Below are 21740 nucleotides of genomic sequence, written 5' to 3'. Positions count from 1 at the left end.
AATAGTAGCTACACATATCAGAAATTATATTATGATCCATCTACTTAAAGAGGTTGCTCAGCTTTTAATTAAACTTTGTATAATGTAGAGCGTGTTATTCTGAGACAATTTGAAATTGGTTTTCATTTTATAGTACTGGCGTTTTTTTAGTTATTTAGCTTTATATTCAGCAGCTCTCCGGTTTGCAATTTCAGCATCTAGTGGCTAGGGTTCAAATTCCTCTACCACTGATTTGAATATAGGGCAGGGTTATTAACAGGAGAGGGCCTGAATAGAAGTATGAGTAATAAAAGAAACAATAACAGTTAGGGGCATATTTATCAAGGGTCTTATTTCGAATTGAAAAAACTTCGAAATTCGAATTTAAAAAGACCAACCAAATAAAGTCGAAGGTTTTTTTAGGTCAAACAGATGCCATAGAAATGAATGTAGAAATGGTGGAATTTTATTCTAACAGACTGTGGCAATCTAACTTCACTCTTTGATAAATATACCCAGAGTTTATGAAATATACATGAGTGTGCTGGTTAATTTCCATTCAGTTCTTAGAGGGCCAAGCCAAAAGTCCAGCTAGGATACAATTCATGGAGAATATCTAGGTACTCCTGAAATTACAGTAACAATAAATATTTAAATTGTTCTTTTTTTGAAAGGAGAGGGGGTCAGAAATCCCAAAATATGGTGGCTGAGGGCATCTTGATCACTTTAAGGCAGGAGTCCCCAACCGCCGGGCCGCGGACACTCGCGCAGTGGGCTCGGCAGCAAAAATGAGACGCGCGTCCAAATTTGCTGCCAGCCTCCGCCAACCCCACCCTGCTGACCCCACACCCCCCTCGGTCCAAAAAATGTTGGGGACCCCTGCTTTAGGGCATTTGTCATGCATGCTAGTCACTAGAATGGAGGATCCAACCAGAGATTAAAAAAAGCAATGCTTTAAAATCTATATCATAAGTCATTCACATTAGTCTCTGCATCAATGGACCTTACAATCTAAACATACACAATATGGGGAATTTTATCAGAAGGCCAGAAAGCACAGGGACAACTTCCTAATGCAAGTTCAACTATCCATACTCCAATAGAGGTAATATCATTTGTTTGACTCATCTCTGGCCAGCATTCTGGGATGTTACCTCTAGTGACTTTTCTCCTGCCTATAATCATCTTCAATCTTGTCTGATCATTGACTTTTCCTCTGCTTAGCCAAAGTTTTTTTTTTTTAAATGCTTTACCAAGTGCTAAGTGCCTTCTCATAAGCACAATACTTTCCAATGTAAAAAAAACAAGTGCGCAATGTTATCAAGTATTCCAAACTGGCAATATTCTGCACAAACATTGCTAGAATTTTATTTGATAGGATTTTATTTCAGAAAGAAGTAAATATATATATTTCACAGGCAAACGTACATAGAGGAAGGGATGCTGTGAGAAGCTGTTGCCATGCTGACTGTGGATCTGTAACTCATTAACTGAGCCATCTGCGGGCTGATTCAAAATCTTCTAAAATCTGTGTTGTACTAGTTTAACTCTTTTTTGTACGACACTTAAAGGGGTGGTTCACCTTCAGGTTCACTTTTAGTTTGTTATAGAATGGCTAATTCTAAGCAACTTTTCAATTGGTCTTCATTATTTATATTTTATAGTTTATGAATTATTTGCCTTCTTCTCCTGACTCTTTCTAGCTTTCAAAAGGGTCACTGACCCCCTCTAAAAACAAATCCTCTCTAAAGCTACACATTTAGGGGCCCATTCACTAATTTCAAGTGAAGGAATAGAGGGAAAAATATTCGAATTTCGAGTAGTTTTTTGTGCTCCTCGACTATCGAATTGGCGTAAATTCGCCTGAGTAGAATGATTCGAATAGATCGAGCGCAAAAACGCTGCACTATTCGCCCATTCGATAGTCGAAGTACTGTCTCTTTTAAAAATACTTCGACTGCCTACTTCGCCACCTAAAACCTACCGAATTGCTTTAAAAGCCTATGGGAAAGTCCCATAGGCTTGTTTTCTAAGTTTTTGATCAAATAAAAAGGCATTCGATCGATCATTCGATCGAATGAAAATCCTTCGATCGAATATTCGATCGTGCGACTATTCGCCAGGCGAATATTTGCCCATTCGAGTATTCGCCAGCGCGTAAATTCGCCCAAATTGCCTATTCGATTCCATTCCCCAGTCGAATTTCGAGGGATTTAACCCCTCGAAATTCGACCCTTGATACATCTGCCCCTTATTGTTATTGCTACTTTTTATTACTCATCTTTCTGTTCCGACCCTCCCCTATTAATATTCCATATTTTCATTCAAATCAATGCATGGTTGCTAGGGTAATCTGGACCCTAGCAACCAGATTGCTTATGCTGAAAACTGGAGAGCTGCTGAATAAAAATCTAAATCACTCATATACAAATAATAAAAAATGAAAACAAATATCACTCTCTACATCATACTAAAAGTTAACTCAAAGGTGAACAACCCCTTTAACTCTTTCCTACCCAGCTGTTTTCACCTCTCCTGAAAAAGCAAGCTACTGTGCAACTTACCCCTATGGGGGTGCAGAAATATGAATACAGGTATGGGATCTGTTATCCCATATCCCCCCTTATGATTTTGTAGTAGACTTCAGGTATTAAGATCTAAATTATGGAAAGATCCATTATCCAGAAAACCCCTGGTCCCAAGCATTCTGGATAACAGGTCCCATATGGAATGCCATCTTTCCATATTTTGGATCTTCATACCAATAGTCTATTAAAAAATCATGTAAACATTAAATAAACCCAAATAGGCTGGTTCTGCTTCCAATAAGGGTAAATTAAATCGTAGTTTTGATCAAGTACAAGCTACTGTTTTATTAAACAGAAAAAGGAAATTATTTTTTAAAATGTGTATTATTTGATTATAATGGCGTCTATGAGAGACAGCCTTTCTGGATAACAGCTCTGTGGATAACGGATCCCATACCTGTACTATAAAATTGAAAGTTTGTAGGGGAATGGTTAATCTATGCTTTAAGCCTCTTTCCTAGGTCTAAGACATCAAATTCACTCTATTCGCACCATGGGGTATATTTATCAAAAAGTGAAGGTAGAGATTGCCACAGTCCTCTGTTTGACAGCACACCTGGTTTTTATGCACCAAAACTTTCCTCCAAGCCTGGAATTGAAAAATAAGCACCTGCTTTGAGGCCACTGGGAACAACATCCAAAGGGTTGGTGAGAGACATGTTGCTCACGAGACACTGGTTGGGGATCACTGCTTTCGAGTAAGGGCAGCTTACATTCCCAAGTGACAATTGCTTCAAAGAGTGACAATTTTTAGGTGCTCTGACATTAGGAAAGGCTATTAAAGAGTTAAGCGTCATGAAAGGCATACCTCTAGTGTTGCCATTAGTGGTGTTCAATCTTCTTTATTTCAAGCCTTTTTTTGGATCCCATTATTCACCTCTCCTGCTCCAAGACCAAGACTGTGGAAGATGCGAACAACATAGAATTAGTAAGCAGCGCAAACGCATAAATAAAATTAGTGGGTGCCCCTTGTACTGTGGGAGAATGAGCGCTCCCAAGCACTGACCCTGGCAAAGCCCTCCCTTCATTAAGTGCACCAATCACAACACACTAACAAGTAGGGATGCAGGATTCGGTTCGGGATTCAGGATTCACACTTTTTCAGCAGGATTCAGATTCAGCCAAATCCTTTTGCCCGGCCATACTGAATCCGAATCCTAATTTGCACTGAATCCAAAATAGTGGATTCGGTGCATCGCTACTAACAAGGTTGGCATGGTGATGCGCGCATTAAGGTGGAAGATATATGCACCGATTGGCCACTGCTTATTACTTTGCCCTCTGAGTCGATCAATGTGTGGTTTGCTGCTACTCCTTTCTCGTTCACAAGCTTGCTGTGTCCTGGCAACGTTACCAATTCAGCACAGAATTTTTGGCATGTGCGCAAATTGTTGGTGCTGCCAGCCATCTTAGTGATGTCACAGAGAAGAGAATGGCGGCTGCAACTGAACTCGTTTCAGAGGGCACAGCGGGACAAATCAGAAGAAATTTGGAAAAAAACCTTTAGCCGTGGGGTTGTATGGCATGGTGGAGACTTGAGGTAATAGCTTTCCTTGTCCTTTACGCTACAAAAACTATGGAAACCAAAGTGGTCTGTGTGCTGCCTCAGAGATCACCTGACCAGAAATGCTACAACTCTAACTGTAACATGAAGAATTGTGGAAGCAAAAGACAGAACTCTGTCTGTTAATTGGATCATGTGACCTAACATGTATGGTTTGTTTCATGTGTTTATGTGCACCGTAAATCTAAGATCCATTTTTAAAATGGCAATATTCTATTAAGGATTGCCCAATAGCATATACTACTAAAAATGTATATTATTATGAAAATGGTTTATATACTTGAAGTATGGTTTTATACATGAGCTGTTTTTTGTAATATATTTTTAGAGACCTACATTGTTTGGGGGCATAGTTTTCCTTTAAGAGAAATTTGCTTAGGAAGGTATTCCAGATGTCCAGTTGCAACATCTCTATTGAGTTTAAGCATATTCAATGATTAAAATAATGCCTCTGTACAATAGGGTTGCCACCTGGCTGGTATTTTAACGGCCTGGCCTGTAAAAATGATGGCTGATCCCAATGTTATTAATAGGGAAAAAAGAGTTAGAGCTAGAAAAGAGTCAGAAGAAAAAACTATAGAAAATAAATAATGAAGACCAATTGAACATTTGCTTAGAATTGGTCGTTCTATAACATACTAAAAGTTAACTTAAATCAAAATTGGCATTTTTTGCACTCTTCTGGGGCAAATCCATGAAGTTTCGCAAGCGTGACGTCATTTTGCCACTTCGCCGATTTACTAACAGTACCTGGCGTAAATTCGCTAGCGAAGTAGACTCTAGAGGTACTTCGCACCCTTATGCCATGCAAAGTTGCACTCTGGCGAAGGGAAGTAACTACGCTAATTCACTAAGTTGCAGATTTTAGTAAACGTTACCTTTTGTGCCAGACTTTACTTTGCCAGCTCAGACCGGGCGAAGTGCAATAGAGTAGATAGGAGTTTGTCAAATAAAAGTTGAAAATTGTTCTAAGTCCCAAAAAACGTTGGCATTTTTACTTTTTACTGGGTAATAGGCTGAAATTTTTTTTTGGGATACCCTCCTTCCCCCTTACATTTGGCATCTAAACTATACAGTGGGCACATGTGTAGGGCAATATAAGACCTCTATTTAATGTTATGTTTTCCCTGGCCTTGTGTAGTGTAATGTAGTTGCTGCAGCATATACGTCCATTCAACTTTAACTGCACGCTGAATGCTACGGTAATTAGGCATCGCTATCGTAACTTCGGACTGCTTATCGTATTATCGATATCGCAACCGTTCGGTAACCTGTTCGCAACTTCGGATCTTCGTGAATTTGCGCTGCCCTGTCGAATCTACGCCTAGCGAAGTGTTGTGAAGCCGTCTCTGGTGCAACTTTGAAACTAAGTAAATTTGCCCCTTCATGCACTGTATCCAGAAGGGCCAATCAGTTGGGGGCACGTAGGTGTACCCCCCTCCTGCCCCCTAACTTGTGTGTCATTCTAACTCGCAAGTTGGTAAGTCAGGAGGTGCAACCTGCAATAGGACACTGTCCCTACTGCTTTCCTAAGACAGGCTCTAAGGACAAGGGATCACATCTGATGCACCTTCTGACCCAGCTCTCTGTACCAGGTGCCGGATTTTTGATCTAGCACTGCCATGAGTAGAATTGCCTTGGGGTATGCGCTCAGTAAGTTAGGACTAAATGATTCAACCTTTTACCCCATAGAGCTCTTGTAGTGTCACCCTGGAAGATGAAAAAAACCCTGATATCTTTCTTCACTTAGCACTGTATTGTATGGCACTTAATATGCTATAATATTGATGCTAAACGTTGCATGAGGCATATAGTTTTTTTCTAGTGCTTTTACAATAAACTATTGTATTAGGGATGGTTTATTAATCTGTGCAAACCCTTGCTGTTTAAATCTAATTCTGTTGAATATTAACACTGTCAAAATAAACTTTTACACCAGTGATAGTAAAAAGACTTTTTTTCTTACAAGTGGAAGGGGTGTCCCCTTTGTGGCAATTCTAGTGTCACTTCTCCCCTCCTCCAGCTCTCATGCCTGTTCAATGTTCAGGGAAGTGTTTTGCAATTTCCAGTGGGTTGGAGAGATGGTAACGGCATCATTATGCTGGGAACTGCAGCTGGCAAACAACCCTGAGCAGAGTGCAGGAACCAGCGGCTAACCGACAGAAGCAAGGTGAGAACTACCTGCAAGCAATTCCCCCTTTGGCATCAAGCGGGGAAAATATCATCAGCATTTTATTTTAACAGAGTAAATATTGATATTACCTACTTCTGAACTCTTTTAAGTCTGTGCAGGATGGGACTTTTATCCTTAATTTACATACTATACTAGTAAATATATTTAGTTATTTAGTTACATTTGGCTAATGTAGTTATTGTATTATTTAAGTTTGTTATCTTTCATTGTGTGCAATTAATTCTGCAGATGAATTAATACATAATGGTGTAATATATATATATATATATATATATATATATATATATATATATATATATATATATATATATATATATACAGTATATAGTGGGCACAGAAACTAACTGGAACACCAGCCTTTTTCAAAGTGGTGTTCCAGCCGAAATGTTAGTTTCTCTGCCCACACTATATTCAATTTTTTTGATGAGTTGTAAGACCTGTGAGTGCTCCTTCTTGAGGATGATACACGTTTAAGTTTAAGGATTCCACATTTTTTCGTGAGTGCCGGTATTCCAATAGTGTGTATATATATATATATATATATATATATATATATATATATATCTATATATCTATATATCTATATATTATATATTAAAGGTACATTGTACTTGATCCAAACTATGATATCATCAATCCTTGGGGCAAATTTACTAAAGGGTGAAGTCACTAATGCTGGCGCTGTCGCTAGCGTAACTTCACTAGTGAAGGAGATTGTAGCGGTACTTCGCTCCCTAACGCCAGGTGAATGGACTTAACTAAGCAAATTCACTAAAATGCGGATTTTACTGAACGTTACCTCTTGCGCCAGACTTGCCTTCACCACCCCAGGCCAGGCGAAGTGCAATAGAGTAGATAGGAGTTCCTCAAAAAATAGTTGAAAATGTTTCCCAAAAAACGCTAGCGTCTTTTCCTTTTTCAGGGAGATTGGCTGCAAAAGAGCATACATTTTTTGGGGGGTAACCGGCTTCCCCCTACATTTCCTAACATATGGCACATAAACTATACACTGGGCTCATGTGTAGGGCAATATAACAACTCTATTTTATTTTATTAAGCTTCCCTGGGCTTGTGTAATGTAATGTATTTGCTGCTACATATACGTCCATTGAACTTTCTGCCGTATGCAAATTAGGCAGCGCTAGCGCAACTTCGATTTGCTTGGCGCAGTAACGCTAGCACAACTTCTCCAGCGTTCGGCGCCCTGGATGCAACTTTGGATTTTAGTGAATTAGCGTTGTGCTGGCGAATCTAAGCCTGGCAAAGTGTTGCGCTGTGAGCAAAGCTGTCGCTGGCAAATTTTCGGAGGTTAGTGTATTTGCCCCCTTATTGGAAGCAAAACAAGCCTATGGGGCATATTTACTGTTTACATGATTTTATAGTAAACTTACTACTTACTTAATTAACTGGTGCAGTTAATTAAGAAACTGAATGATTTACAGTCGACAAGGCAAGGCAAGGCAGAAGCATTAAGCTGTGTTGTGTAGGAGGAAGAACATTTACCTTTAATTCCAGATATATGAAGATATCAGTTCATCATGCTAAGATATTTTAACCATTGAGTTTCTGTTTTTGAAGTTTCAGTGCTGCCAATGAGACAGCAACAAGATATTAACTTTAATAGAATTCTTACTTTCTTTTTAACTTATATAGAGAATGTTTACCTTTGATTTTCCAGTACAAATGATAGTAAAATCTGGGATCTATTGTTCACTCATATTCTGAATGCTTTAACATTCAGGGAAGTTATAAAAGCTGTATGCTTTATTGAATAGATTTAGTACATTTACCCACTACAGCTCTCAAATGGTTTAACGTTATAGCTTTAATGCTCCATGTACCCCAAGGCAAAGTGCTGCATTCATTTAACGTCATGACATACATATTTCTGCTACTTGCACAGACCTGTGTGCTCAGCCTGTGAGGCTGATGATTCATTTATTTTATTACAATATTGGTATTTGTTCGCATTGCTATCAGGTTGGGCAGGATACACATGTCTGACTTGTTTTGCAAGCAGTTTAGTTCTGCTTCACAATTTTATACAGTAGGTATCCTGAAATGTATTCTTTTATTCAGAATGCTTGGGGCCTGGGTTCTTATGAATAAGAGGTCTTTCCATAATGTGGGCACAATGTTCTTAAAGCGGTTGTTCACCTTTGAATTAACTTTTAGTATGATGTAGAAAGTAATATTCCGAGACAATTTGCAATTGTTTTTCATTATTTGTGGTTTTTGAGTTATTTAGCTTTTTATTCAGCAGCTCTCCAGTTTGGAATTTCAGCATTGATCTGGTTGCTAGGGTCCAAATTACCCTAGCAACAATGGATTGATTTGAATAAGAGGCTAGAATATGAATTGGAGAGGGTCTGAATAGAAAGATGAATAATAAAAATAAATTAGCAGCAATAACATTAGGGGGCAGAGTTATCAAGGCGCCAATAATAAAGTTGAATTCAAATTTTCCAGTGTCAAAATTCACACATTCTTATTTAATCCCCCCAATTCAAATGTAAATTTGAATGTGAGATTTATCACAGCTCGATCATGGAAACAGTCCTAATTCAAATATTCGCCACCTAAAGCCTGCCGAGTTCATGTACAAGTCAATGGCAGAGATCCGTTGAGCCATTTGGAGATGTTAATAGCCTTCCTGACATTTTTTTTCAGAGAAAAACTCAATTCATACGAATCAAATACAATTCGAATTTTTTCTTAATAACCTCCCAGTCGAATTGTGAGTATATTCGAAATAAAAAAAATTCACATGAATTTGAAATTCGACCTTTGATAAATGGGCCTCCCCATTTGTAGCCTTGCAAAGCATTTGTTTTTTAGATTTTGGGGTCAATGAACTCTATTTGAAACCTGGAAAGAGTCCGAAACAGAAGGCAAATACAGAGAAACTCCCTATTTTGCTGTTTTCAGGTGACCAGTAAAAAATTATGTAAAATCTGGGAAAATGTTAAAGCAGGGAAATTGTGGTGGGACCACAAAAAAATGGTGAAAAATGAGGGGAAACTTAAAATCAGGGGCTTGTAAAATTGAGGTGTCACTGTAATTCAAAAACTATTATACAGAAAAAAATAAAGCTCAATTGAAAAGTTGCTTAGAATTAGCCATTCTATAACATACTAAAACATACAGTAGATCCACCTTGCAGTTGCGTAGTATGTTATATGGTAGTTATGCCACTAGTTTTATGCTAGTTTAGCAGGTACAAGCAGTGTCTGAGCAAATAAAAAACATATCAGTCAAAACCTAAAGAGTTTGTCTAAATGGAACACTATAGGAATCGGCAATGACGTATTTTAGAACATTTTAGAAAGAAAAATCCTGTACAGGTGGTACAAAGCACCCTCAGTACATGTTCCCAAATACACCTGCAAATTGTTGAAGATGCAGTGCAGCAAAAGGAACACTATTTTATATTTGGTGAGCCTGCGCGGCACTAGCTCCCTTTTGAAAGGAAGTCATCACCATCCCAATATCACTGACCCCAGCTACCATGGATTACAAGAGATTTCTCCCAATCTCCCCCTTCCCCCTTCCACTACTTACCTACTACTTACATGCTCCCACGTCTTTTCCCCAACTTAAATCTTTGAAACCTGAAAAAACGATAACATTTTTAATAAAAAAAAACAGATACAGGTAAGGCATCGCTTATTCGGAAACCCATTATCCAGAAAGCTTACGGAAAGGCCATTTCCCATAGACCATATTTTATGCAAATAATTCAAAATTTTAAAACAATTCCCTTTTTCTCTGACATACTAAAACAGTACCTTTTACTTGATCCAAACTAAGATATAATTAATCCTTATTGGAAGCAAAACCATCCTTTTGGGTTTATTTAATGTTTACATGATTTTGTAGTAGACTTAAGGTATGAAGATCTAAAATATGGAAAGATCTGTTATCCAAGCATTCTGAATAACAGGTCCCATACCTGTATATAATAATTAAATCTAAGTGTCCTATATGACAGAGCAGCAGGGATAGCTGGGATAGTCCCATAGTTGATCTATGTAGCTCTACTCAACCAATGTCCCCTATCATTTTTGTAAAATATAGGCACACATTTTTTTTTCAGGAGTACCTTGCAACCACTTGCTCTCCACACAAAGGGGCAAATTCACTAAAGGACGAAGCGCCTAACGCTAGCGTTAATTCGCTAGTGTATTGCATTTTCGTTAATTCGCCGATTCATTAATGGACACTGGCGTAATTTTGCTAGTGTTACTTTGCACCCTTACGCCTGGCGAATTTGCGCAACGGACGTAACTACGCAAATTCACTGACGCACGCATTTTTCTGAACGCTACCTTTTACGCCAGACTTCCTTCACCACCTCAGACCAGGCAAAGTGCAATAGAGTAGATAGGGATTGCTTCAAAAAAAATTAAAAATTTTTCTAAGTCCCAAAAAACGCTGGCGTTTTTTCTTTTTTTATGGGTGATAGGCTGAAAAAGATCAAAAAATGTTTTGGGACTACCATCCCTCCCCCCCCCTACATTTCCTAACTCATGGCACCTTAACTATACAGTGGGCACATGTGTAGGGCAAAATAAAAATTTTATTTGCTGTTTTGAAGGTTTCCCAGGCTTGTGTAGTGCTGCTACATATACCTCCATTGTAACTTCAATTTGGCACCGTATGCAAATTAAGCATCACTAGCGTAACTTCGCTTTTCTTGGCAAATTAACGCTAGTGCAACTTTGCAACCTTACGCTTCCCCTGAGCGCAACTTCGGATTGTAGTGAATTTGTGTAGCGCTGGCGAAAATACGCCTGGTGAAGTGCAGCGAAGCGGAATCTGGCGCAACTATGAATCTTAGTGAATTTGCCCCAAAAAGTGAAAGGTTGCCTATATCCCACCCATGTGCCACCAATTCTATAATCAATGCTGCATACAGGGAAGACACCTATCTTTTTGCTCTGTTCTGCGGCTGAGACAGGTGTTTACCTCAACAGCTCAACAGAGCATCAACATTTGCACAGAGTTCTATCAGTTCCCAAATTCATAATTTAAACATTAGGAAGAGCGTGTGTGTATGTGTGTATATATATATATATATATATATATATATATATATATATATATATATATATATATATATATATATATATTAGATCATATTAGATCATTTAAGAGCACTCACGGGTGTTGTGAAGAATACTTTTTTATTGGAGTGTTACAATCTACCCCACATCAACGCGTTTCGGTTCTCTCTGAGATTATATATATATATATAAAACCTTGATTTACACATATGACAACTGACTACTTGAAACCAGTTATTAAAAGGTCATTTTGATACCTGATACTTAGGCAACTAAGGAATTATGAAACATGATACTGACCATTAATCCGTCAAATCTCTTTCATCAGATTCTAATGAATAAATCACAATCCATTTAATCACTAATACTCTTTTGACAGCAAACAGTGTAAATGTTCTGATTAGAAGTAGGGACTCCAGCGACAACTGAGCAGGAAATAAATACCAGGCCATGTTACTCAATTTCTACCGGGCCATGTTACTCAATTTAATTAGGAGTCATCACTCTTCTTCAATTAGAGGATTATTATTATATGTCCTCTGTGACTGTTATTATAAATATTGTGCTAATATGTTATCTTAAAGTGTATGGCACAAAGACAGTAATAATAAGAAATAAATACAAAGTCAATAAAAATAATAATATAATTTTTTTGTTTGTTTTCTTGGGGGACCCAGAACTTTAGTCTGGGAATCACTAAAACTAAGATGGAGTACTGAACCCGGTGTTAAAATACACCTTGTGCCGTTCTGTGGAGTAGTAGCTCAAGTTGCTGAAGTTATAGAGTATACTTAAAACTTCTAATCATTGTAGAATAAAGAGCCAATACAATACAAAGTGTGCCATCCCATATTTAAAATAGATCAGCCTGATAGATAGATAGACCTGAAACTACATCAAGTGCATACAGCACACAGCACTATAATAATCAGCTTTGTGAGACAGAATCCTTTTAAAAGAAAATCATAAAGGCATGTGGGTCCATTTTTGGCTTATTACTCGTCACTTGTTAAAACATGATTCAATGAGTTTAGCAGTTTCCTAGGGGGTTAAAAAATTGTTGATAAACTGTACCTGATACTTATTTAAACAACAAAACCTTTGGAAGGTCATGAAACTTGGCAGAAACATCCACTACTACATTTATATTTGCAGTGACTAAGAGCTCAGAGACTTTCCCATATAATGTATATTTAATCCTTATGAGAAGCAAAACCAGTCAATTGGGGTTATTTAATGTTCACATGATTTTCTTGTAGACATAAGGTATGAAGATCCAAATTACAGAAAGATCCGTTATCCGGACAACGCCAGGTCGTGAATGTGCATAGGCGATTGTTTTGTTTTTATTGTCAAAAACATCAAACATGAAGAGTCTGCTCATTTTCGTTTGATTTCATGCCTCCATTACATAAAGTTACAGAGTAAAATATATACTGGGTGGATATCTATAATTAGGAGTGATCCCACTACCATACACGTCAGTGTGGTGGCAGAAAGAGGAGTATATTTCACAAATTCTATAAAATGACCAAATTATTACTGTTTAAATTGACTACAAGGGAAAAAGAAAGGATGCAATGTAGGAAAATAATATTTCTAGGAAATAATTAATACGGGTATGGGACCTGTTATCCAGAACGCTTGGGACCTGGGGTTTTCTGGATAACTGATCTTTCCGTAATTTGGGTCTTCATGCCTTAAGTCTACTAGAAATTAATTTAAACATTAAATAAGCCCAATAGGCTGGTTTTGCTTCCAATAAGAATTAATTATTAGGGATGCAACGAATCCAGGATTCGGCCGAATCCTTCTGCCCGGCCAAACCGAATCCTAATTTGCATATGCAAATTAGGGACAGGAGGGAAATCACGTGACTTTTTGACAGAAAACAAGGAAGTAAAAAATGTTTTCCCCTTCCTACCCCTAATTTGCATATGCAAATTAGGGTTCGGATTTGGTTCAGTTTTCAAATCTTTCACAAAAGATTCAGGGGTTCGGCCGATCTGGTGCATCCCTATTGATTATATCTTAGTTGGGATCAAGTACAAGCTATTGTTTTATCATTACAGAGAAAAAGGAAATCATTTTTAAAAATTCGGATTATTTGGATAAAATGGAGTCTATGGGAAAGTCATTCCGTAATTCGGAGCTTTCTGGATATCGGGTTTCCCAATAAGGGATCCTATACCTGTACATGAAGATGTTGATCTCAAATTTTACAAATGGTATATCCATAAACATAGCACAATACTGACATCAAACTGCCTTTGTATTACTGACTGTGTTGATGTTAAATATGCAGCCTAAACGCATGTGTATATAATTAGCACTATAGGAGGGTAAATCACTTGTCTAAGTTCCAAATGGCATCACACCCAGATCAGCCTAATTCAACCCCTCTCACTTTACACACCCACCTACTCTTGCTCAAGGCAGGCTGCACTGACTTGCTTTAACTTGGAAAATTGATTAATAGTGATGGTGTATTTGCCGTCAAGACACCGTCTGCTTCTGTTGAGTCATGGGGGAAGTAGGGTGTGTTTGAGGCTGTGGTAGAATTAAGGATAGCCTCAAGTTTTCATTTTCATCTTAATTTATTTATTTTAATTAATTTACAGGTAAGGGTTCTATTATGTGTAATGTTTTGTTTCCAGATAGGACTATGTTGCTATAATGTAGGCCGACGTGGCTTAAATATTATAATATACCTTTAAACATTAAAGGGGTGGTTCACCTTTAAGTTAACTTTTAGTATGTTATAGCAGGGCCAATTCTAAGCAACTTTTCAATTGGTCTTCATTATTTTTTTTTATAGTTTTTTAATTATTTGAAATATTTTTCTAACTCTTTCCAGTTTTCAAATGGGGGTCACTGACCCCATCTAAAATATATTCTCTGTAAGGCTGCACATTTATAGTTACTGCTACTCAACTTTCTGTTTAGCACCTCTCTTATTTAAATCAATGTATGGTTGCTAGGGTAATTTGGACCCTAGCAACCAGACTGACAAAACTGCAAACTGAAGAGCTGCTGAATATTAAGCTAAATAACAACCACAAATAATAAAACTGTAAAGCAATTGCAAGTTGTCTCACTCTCTACTTCATATTAAAGGTTAATTTAAAGGTGAACACAAACCAAGTATACACATATATGCTAGGTTATATCAGCCAATAAATTAGAAGGTTGTGTCTTTTAGTGAGTAAGCATACAAAGCAACACATAAGGACTCTTACAGACGAGCGTTTTTAGCTGCGCGCCCCTGCGTTCCGGTTTCATGCGTTCAGCCGCAGGGGAGCGCAGGAGTAGACGCATTGAATTCTTTTCGATGAGGCTGTACTCACACAGATGCATGTAAGCACCGAATGCAGGAAAAATGCAACATGCTGCGTCCCAACTAGGGATGGGCGAATTTTGTCGCCCTTGTTTCGCCGTGAAAAAATGACACCCATATACTTATATGGCGTTGTGCGACAAAAAAAAAAATGTTGCCGAAAAGAAACGGGTCAAATTCGCCCATCCCTAGTCCCAGCCTGCGTTTGGTGCTTACATGCATCTGTGTGAGTACAGCCCCATCAGTGCGTCTACTTCTGCGCTCCCCTGCGGCTGAACGCATGAAACCGGAACACAGCTAATAACGCTCATGTCTAAGAGCCCTAATAGTGGCTCAAGGTAAAATATGTAAAAGGACACCATTTACAGATATGTATATGAAAATGACATAAGGTTCTTTGATCTTATTATTAGGATAAAAAATATCTATTAACTATCACATATTAGTATTAATATGTATATATTAAATATATATTTTAAATGTATACATTAATATTAAATATATTATTTAATTATTTCTTTTTTTAATAGTACTTTTAATAGTACTCCTTTGGCTGCTATATGGTTGCTTGGCTTTAATCTTCTTATCAATAGGAAGTGATTTAATTGAATATGAAACCTATTAACCTATTATCAAAGTTTGTAATGGTTGCAAGATATCCCCTCTCTCATTTATTTCCCCTTTTGCTATACATGTTAAGGTCATTACTTGATGGAGTTTATTTACAACTGAAATGGCTGCCCTTCACCCATTATAAAATACAAGTATTGAATCTATTACCTGGAATGCTTGTGACCTGATCATGCATTTAAACGTAAGAAAAAAATGATTTTCCATCAACATGGATTTACTCCAGTTTAGTTACCAGCAAGTACCAGGTACTGAATTGAACGCGCAAATATTTATAAAACTTCAAAACATGAAGCTCATATGGATATCTCAGTACTCACAAAAGATGATATTACATGGAGAGTTGTTAACTAAGCGTCAAACCTTTTCGCAGGACAGGAGTATAAACTGATGCTGTATACTAAAACCAGACAGTGTTGTTTCCAGAGAGATGCAGATCATTTCAGTACTGTAAGGTAGAATATGTCAATAGCAGAAAGGTCATGATAATAAGTGAGCAAAATTATTATGAAATTATATATTGTAACGCTATTTTGGGCTATTTAAGCACAAAGGGGTTAATGTCCAGCTAAAGCTATAGAGCATGGGTTATATTTGACTCTAACACTTAAGGCAGGGCCCTCGCTAAGTGGAAGAAAGACAGGTGTGGTGTAGTGCAACTACAACTCCCACAGGCTACTGTGCATAAGAATAAGAAATTAATGATGCCAGGAGGTTTTTGCAGTGAAACAGAACAGAAACAGTTTAATTGTCAGAGACAAAAGATCCACAGGATTACTTACAGTCAAAGAGGCACATGCAGAACTGCTCAAGGGCTAGGCCAGTAATTGAGAGACAGCTGAATGTCACCCCTGCGGATATAGTCAAGGTAGTACAGCATACCTCCTCCAGGCAGAAATACCTCAAAAGTGCTATTAAGTACTGGTCCCCCTAGTGCACAAAGGCTTTACTGGAACTTGGTGTAGCCAGGCTCCCTGAAACAGAGCCAGCCGGGTAAACAACTAGAAGCCAAAGAGAAAGGACCACCCCTTATCAGAAACAATGTTTAAAGTATGGCAGGGAGTGATCATAAAGCCTCTTGGCCAATAACTGGAATATGTAACTTAACCTCTAGATACATGTGCATCTGCCCAGCAACTAGAGAGACAAGGACGTTTAGGGATTTAAAGCCATAATGTGTATGAAGATCAATTAATATGTACTTGTGCAGAATTTATGTTGGCTCGATTCTTTTTTTGGTCTGTAACTGCGCATCCAGCCACATGGTTTTTTTTTTGCAGAGCTTACTGTTCTTGTATTACTTATTTGCAGGTAATGGGACAAAAGATGTGGAGAAAATGGGGAATTATGCTGATGGAAATACTGCTTCTACTCATGTCTGGAGGTAAGCCATCAATTCATGGAAAGTTGAAAAAAATGGAATGTTTTATAAATGGGGTATGGTTTGAATATTTGCATCATTTCCTCCCATGAACAGCAAGAATATGCCTTTTAGGAACACATACCGCAAGCTTGGGAGAGTAACTCAGTTAAAGGGGTTGTTCACCTTTGAGTTAACTTGTAGTATGATGTAGAGAGTGATGTCCCGAGACACTTTGCAATTGGTTTTTTAATTTTTTTTATACTTGCGGTTTTTGAGTTATTTAGTTTTTTATTCGACAGCTCCCTCGTTTGCGATTTCATCAATCTGGTTGCTAGGGTCTAAATTACCCTAGCAACAATGCATTCATTTGAATAAGAGACTTGAAGGTGAATAGGAGAGGGCCTGAATAGAAAGAGGCGTAATTAAATGTAGCAATAACAATACATTTGCAGCTTTACAGAGCATTTGTTTTTAGATGGGGTCAGTGACCCCCATTTGAAAGCAGGAAAGAGTTAGAAGAAAAAGGCAAATAATTAAAAAACTATAAAAAAAATAAATACTAAAAACCAATTGAAAAGATGCTTAGAAATGGCCACTCTACGACATACTAAAAGTTAAGTTAAAGGCGAACCACCCCGTTAAGTTTAATACAAATGTAGGTCAATTAATTGTGTGTATGTAAGACATAACTAGTAGAACTAGTTCTTTTTTCCACTTCTTCTTACATGATTTTTTTTTATTTCATCATTTCCCTATCCCAACAAACCCTATTTCCCCTTACACCTCACAAGTATTAATAATTTTAAAATAATGCCCAGCACAGCCCAACCATTGCTTAATACCACTTACACTAAACTGCTGAATAAAACAAATATTCCTTAAAGTTATTGCACACAGTTACTCAATAAAAATCCAGTGTGAATGACAGCTGTCATAACAGGGATTTGGAAGGCAGTGCCGGGCCATGCTGGGCAGGCGCCCTAGGCCGGCCGGGCAGTCGCGGCGCCTGGTTGGTGTGCGCAAGCGCAAATTTACGCTCGCGTGCGCTTGCGCGCATTTGCAATATAGTGCGCATGTGTGAAGTTCACGCGCATGCGCAGAAGCGCAAAAAAGCGTGAAGAAACGGGCAGAGAAGGGAACCGGACTTGGGGTAGGCGACAGAGGAGGTACGTGCCTGGCGCCCTGCCAGCTTTGCGCCCTAGGCAAATGCCTACTCTGCCTACCCCTAGTTCCAGCCCTGTTGGAAGGTTTGGGATGGGCTATCCAGAAACCCATTATCCAGAAAGTTTCCAATTAAAGGCCATCTCCCATAGACTCCATTATAATCAAATAATCCAAATTTTTTAAAATTATTTTCTTTTTCTCTGTAATAATAAAACAGAACATTATATTTGATCCAAACAAAGATATAATTAATGCTTACTGGAAGCAAACCCTGCTTATTGGGTTTATTTCATGTTTACATGATTTTTAAGTATACTAAAAGGAGAAACAAACCCTAACCCCCTACCCTTTGTAGACCTGCCTCCCTCCTCCCCCCCCAGCCTAGGTGGTACCCTAACTTTTTACTTACCCCTTGGTGCAGATTCGGTCCCCCGCAGTTCACGGCAGCATCATCTTTTCTTCGTTAAACTTTGTAAGCAGACCTTCGTTTTTGGTGCATGCGCAGTTGACCGGAAAATTACTCCAACTGCGCATGCAATGAAAATTATGTTTACTAAGAAAAGAAGATGGCTGCCATGAACGGCGGGGGACAGAATCTGCACCGAGGGGTAAGTAAAAAGCTAGGGGTATTTGCCCCGGTTACCACCTAGGCTGGGGGGGAGAAGGGAGGGGGGTCTACAAAGGGTAGGCGGTAGGGGTTTTTTAATGTTACGGGTTTGTTCCTCCTTTAAGGTAATTATGGAAAGATCTGTTATCGGAAAACCCCAAGCCCCGAACATTCTGGATAACAGGTCCCATACCCGTACTACAACTACATAGCTACAACAACAAAAAATAATATTGATTTGGCAGATATATCGCAAAATTATTCAAGATAGTTGAGCTTGAGGAAACTAAGCTAAAATGAATCAGGGGCGATCCTGGCCCCTCCGCTGCCTTGCAGTTGCTGCTGCAAGCGCTCGGCAAATTTACTTAAATGCAAAGTTGCGCTCAGCAAAGTGAAAGGTAGCGAAGGTGCGCTAGTGAAGAGGAATTTGCGGGAACTTAAGTTTGAATGGACGTATATGTTACAGCAAATACATAAAACATAAATAGAGATGTTTTATTGCCCTACACATGTGCCCAGTGTATAGTTTATGTGCCATATGTTATGAAAAGTAAGGGGGAAACAGGGTACCCAAAAAAAATTATTCCGTCCTTTTGCAGCCCATGAAAATGGAACAGACGCCAGCGTTTTTTGGGACTTAGAAAAAAAATTGACTTTTTTTTTTTGAAGTCCTATCTACTCTATTGCACTTTGCCTGGTCTGAGCTGGTGAAGGCAAGTCTGGCGTAAGAGGTAACGTTCAGTAAAATCAACTTCTTTGCGCAGTAACGATCTTTAGCCCTGGTGAAAATTCGTCCGGTGTTAGAGTGCGTAAGTTGCGCTAGAGTCTTCTTCGCTAGCATATTTTCGCCAGTGCCCATTAGTAAATAGGCGAAGTATCGAACTTACTTAACGCTGGTGAATTTTCGCCAGCGTTCACCACTTCGCACCTTAGTGAATTTCCCCGTCTGAATCTTCTGGGTCCAATGAGATTGAGGGAAAACAATACTGTATCTGTAAGGTATTATACACATCTGCAAGTACAAGTCATGACTTAATATATACTGTATATGCCATGGGAACGAATGGTTTCATGTGTCTATTTAATTATTGTCTGACGACGCTTATTGAAATCCCATTAAAGGGGTTGTTCAACAATATATCAACTTTAAGTATGATGTAGAGAGTGATATTCTGAGACAATTTGCAATTGGTTTTCATTTATTATTATTTATGTTTTTTTTATTTAGCCTTTTATTCAGCAGCTCTCCAGTTTGCATACCTCTCAACATTTTGGAAATAAAAAGAGGGACAACTCCCATTTTTGTGGCCACACCCCCTAATTACCATGCTCATTTTTTAAAATTTGTCAGGTTATGAAAGTTTTGCTAATGAAGGTGAATTGCCCTTTAAGCTGTGAGTCTTACTTTTCCCAAGGGACCTGTTGAAATTGTTACAAAAGTATCTTTTCTGCCGCTGTGGCTATTTTGGGCTCTCTATCAAAAGCCAATTAAGTTAGAAACTTTGTTTCTTTTTCTGGCTGTTCAGTGCAGAGAAAAAAGAGACTTTCCAGTACAAACAAGGGACTGCAGGTTGAGCTGTCAAAAGAGGGACTGTCCCTCCAAAAACAGGACAGTTGGGAGGTATGAGTTTGCAATTTTAGCAGTCTGGTTGCTAGGGTCTAAATTACCCTGGCAACCATGCATTGATTGAATAAGGGACTGGAATATGAATAGGAGAGGCCTGAGTAGAAAGATGAGTAATAAAAAGTAGCAATAACAAAACATGTGTAGTCTTACAGAGCATTTGTTTTTAGATGGGCCAGTGACCCCCATTTGAAAGTCAAATAATTCAAAAACTATAAAAAGGAAAAAATGAAGACAAATTTAAAAAGTTGCTTAGAATTAGCCATTCTGTAATATACTAGAAGTTAATTTAAAGGTGAACCACTCCTTTAACCTAACAGATGTTCAAAAGGGCTATGTATTTAATTAATATAACATTTGGAGCCGAGTGTGTTTACTAATTCCACCCATCTTCACAGGTGTGACAGCCAAAACGTGTGGAGTCATTTCCATAGAATCTCACACAGTCCAGCTTGGTTCCCCTCTCTTTGCATCCTGTGCTGTTGGCAAACAAGTCTGCCCTGGTTTGAACCTGGATGCCCAAGTGATTTGGAAACTAGACCAAAATATCATCCCAAGTAAAGATCACACTGATGTTCATCAAAATATGTCTTCAATCTACTTCAGAAGTTTCAACAAGACTTCTGCAGCGCTCTCTTGCCACTTTCGAATGGATCAAGGAATACAGCTAATGGACAGAGTGGAAATTAATGCTGGCTGTGAGTCTCATATTTCAAGAAGATTGTTAGGTTTTATTGCTCTTTTTTTTTTACATTTTAGGGTTTTTTTCACAAAAAAATAAACAGAAAAGTAACAACGGAAAAGAAAGGAGAGGGATAAGATAAGAAACAAATAGAGGTCTAAAAACAGACAAAGACAGGTGGCAGCAGACATATCAGTTTTAGCTAGGCCTCAATTAGCCCATTCTGTCGCTCTATGATGTGGGGGATGTTAGCGGTCAGGTTCAGAACCCACAAGAGCAATACAAATATAAATTTGTGTCGGCTTCCTCTTGAGATATATGCAGCCTTGTAGTATATTAGCACACCTTGTATATGTAGTGGCTTTCCCAAGTGATGAATAGCTTAAAACAAATTTCTAACCTGCATTGTGTAAGCATACCTCCCAACATTTGAGAATAGGAAAGAGGGACAAAAAATTAGCCGCGCTTAGCGCGCCCGAATTTTTTTTGGCCACGCCCACTCGATGGACACCCCCCCAAAGACACACCCATTTTACAAAAACACACCCCTTCCCCTTGGTTGACACGTGCCCCTGTTAATAGTGAGCAGCTGTACAACACACCCCAGGAACCCACTGTGCCCTTCCATTACACACACCTGTAGTTCTGCGGGCATTTATGCAGCTGAGCTCTCAAGTCCCGACACGACACTTTGTAGCAGCAGAGCTCGGACACCGCCAGACTCCTCCTCCATCGGTTTGGCCGCAGGCGCAACGCCGCAGTAGAACCAAAACAAGCGAGCGTCGCGAGTGACAGTGTGTGCTGCGGCTATAGCAGTCTGGCAGCCAAAGGATCCAAAATGAAAGCTCCGGGAAAGCCAGGCTCCTTTGTATAGCGGCTTTCGCCTTTCCCCCCGCCTCAGCTCCCAGCCCAGACTGAGTCCCAGCGCGCACAAGTCTCTGA

General features: G+C 38.7%; 1 protein-coding gene across 3 annotated transcripts in view; it reads left to right on the top strand.

Moving 5' to 3' along the window:
• The first annotated feature begins 6188 nt into the window (after positions 1-6188).
• Positions 6189-21740, top strand: part of LOC121400591 (granulocyte colony-stimulating factor receptor-like) — a 33425-nt gene continuing 17873 nt past the window's right edge. Inside the window, exons 1-3 of one of the 3 annotated variants that reach the window (XM_041583973.1) lie at positions 6189-6301; positions 16670-16742; positions 20515-20814. In XM_041583973.1, the coding sequence (XP_041439907.1) occupies positions 16673-16742; positions 20515-20814 (370 nt within the window). In that variant the 5' untranslated portion in view covers positions 6189-6301; positions 16670-16672. Of the gene's footprint in view, positions 6302-16139; positions 16227-16461; positions 16537-16669; positions 16743-20514; positions 20815-21740 lie in introns of those variants that run through there. The other 2 variants (XM_041583972.1, XM_041583974.1) reach the window with 2 other exon arrangements.

The sequence above is a fragment of the Xenopus laevis genome, chromosome 2S (assembly GCF_017654675.1).
Source record: "Xenopus laevis strain J_2021 chromosome 2S, Xenopus_laevis_v10.1, whole genome shotgun sequence".
Taxonomy (NCBI): domain Eukaryota; kingdom Metazoa; phylum Chordata; class Amphibia; order Anura; family Pipidae; genus Xenopus; species Xenopus laevis.
The sequence above is the reverse complement of the archived record's forward strand: the minus strand, read 5'-3'. Positions and strand labels throughout refer to the sequence as shown.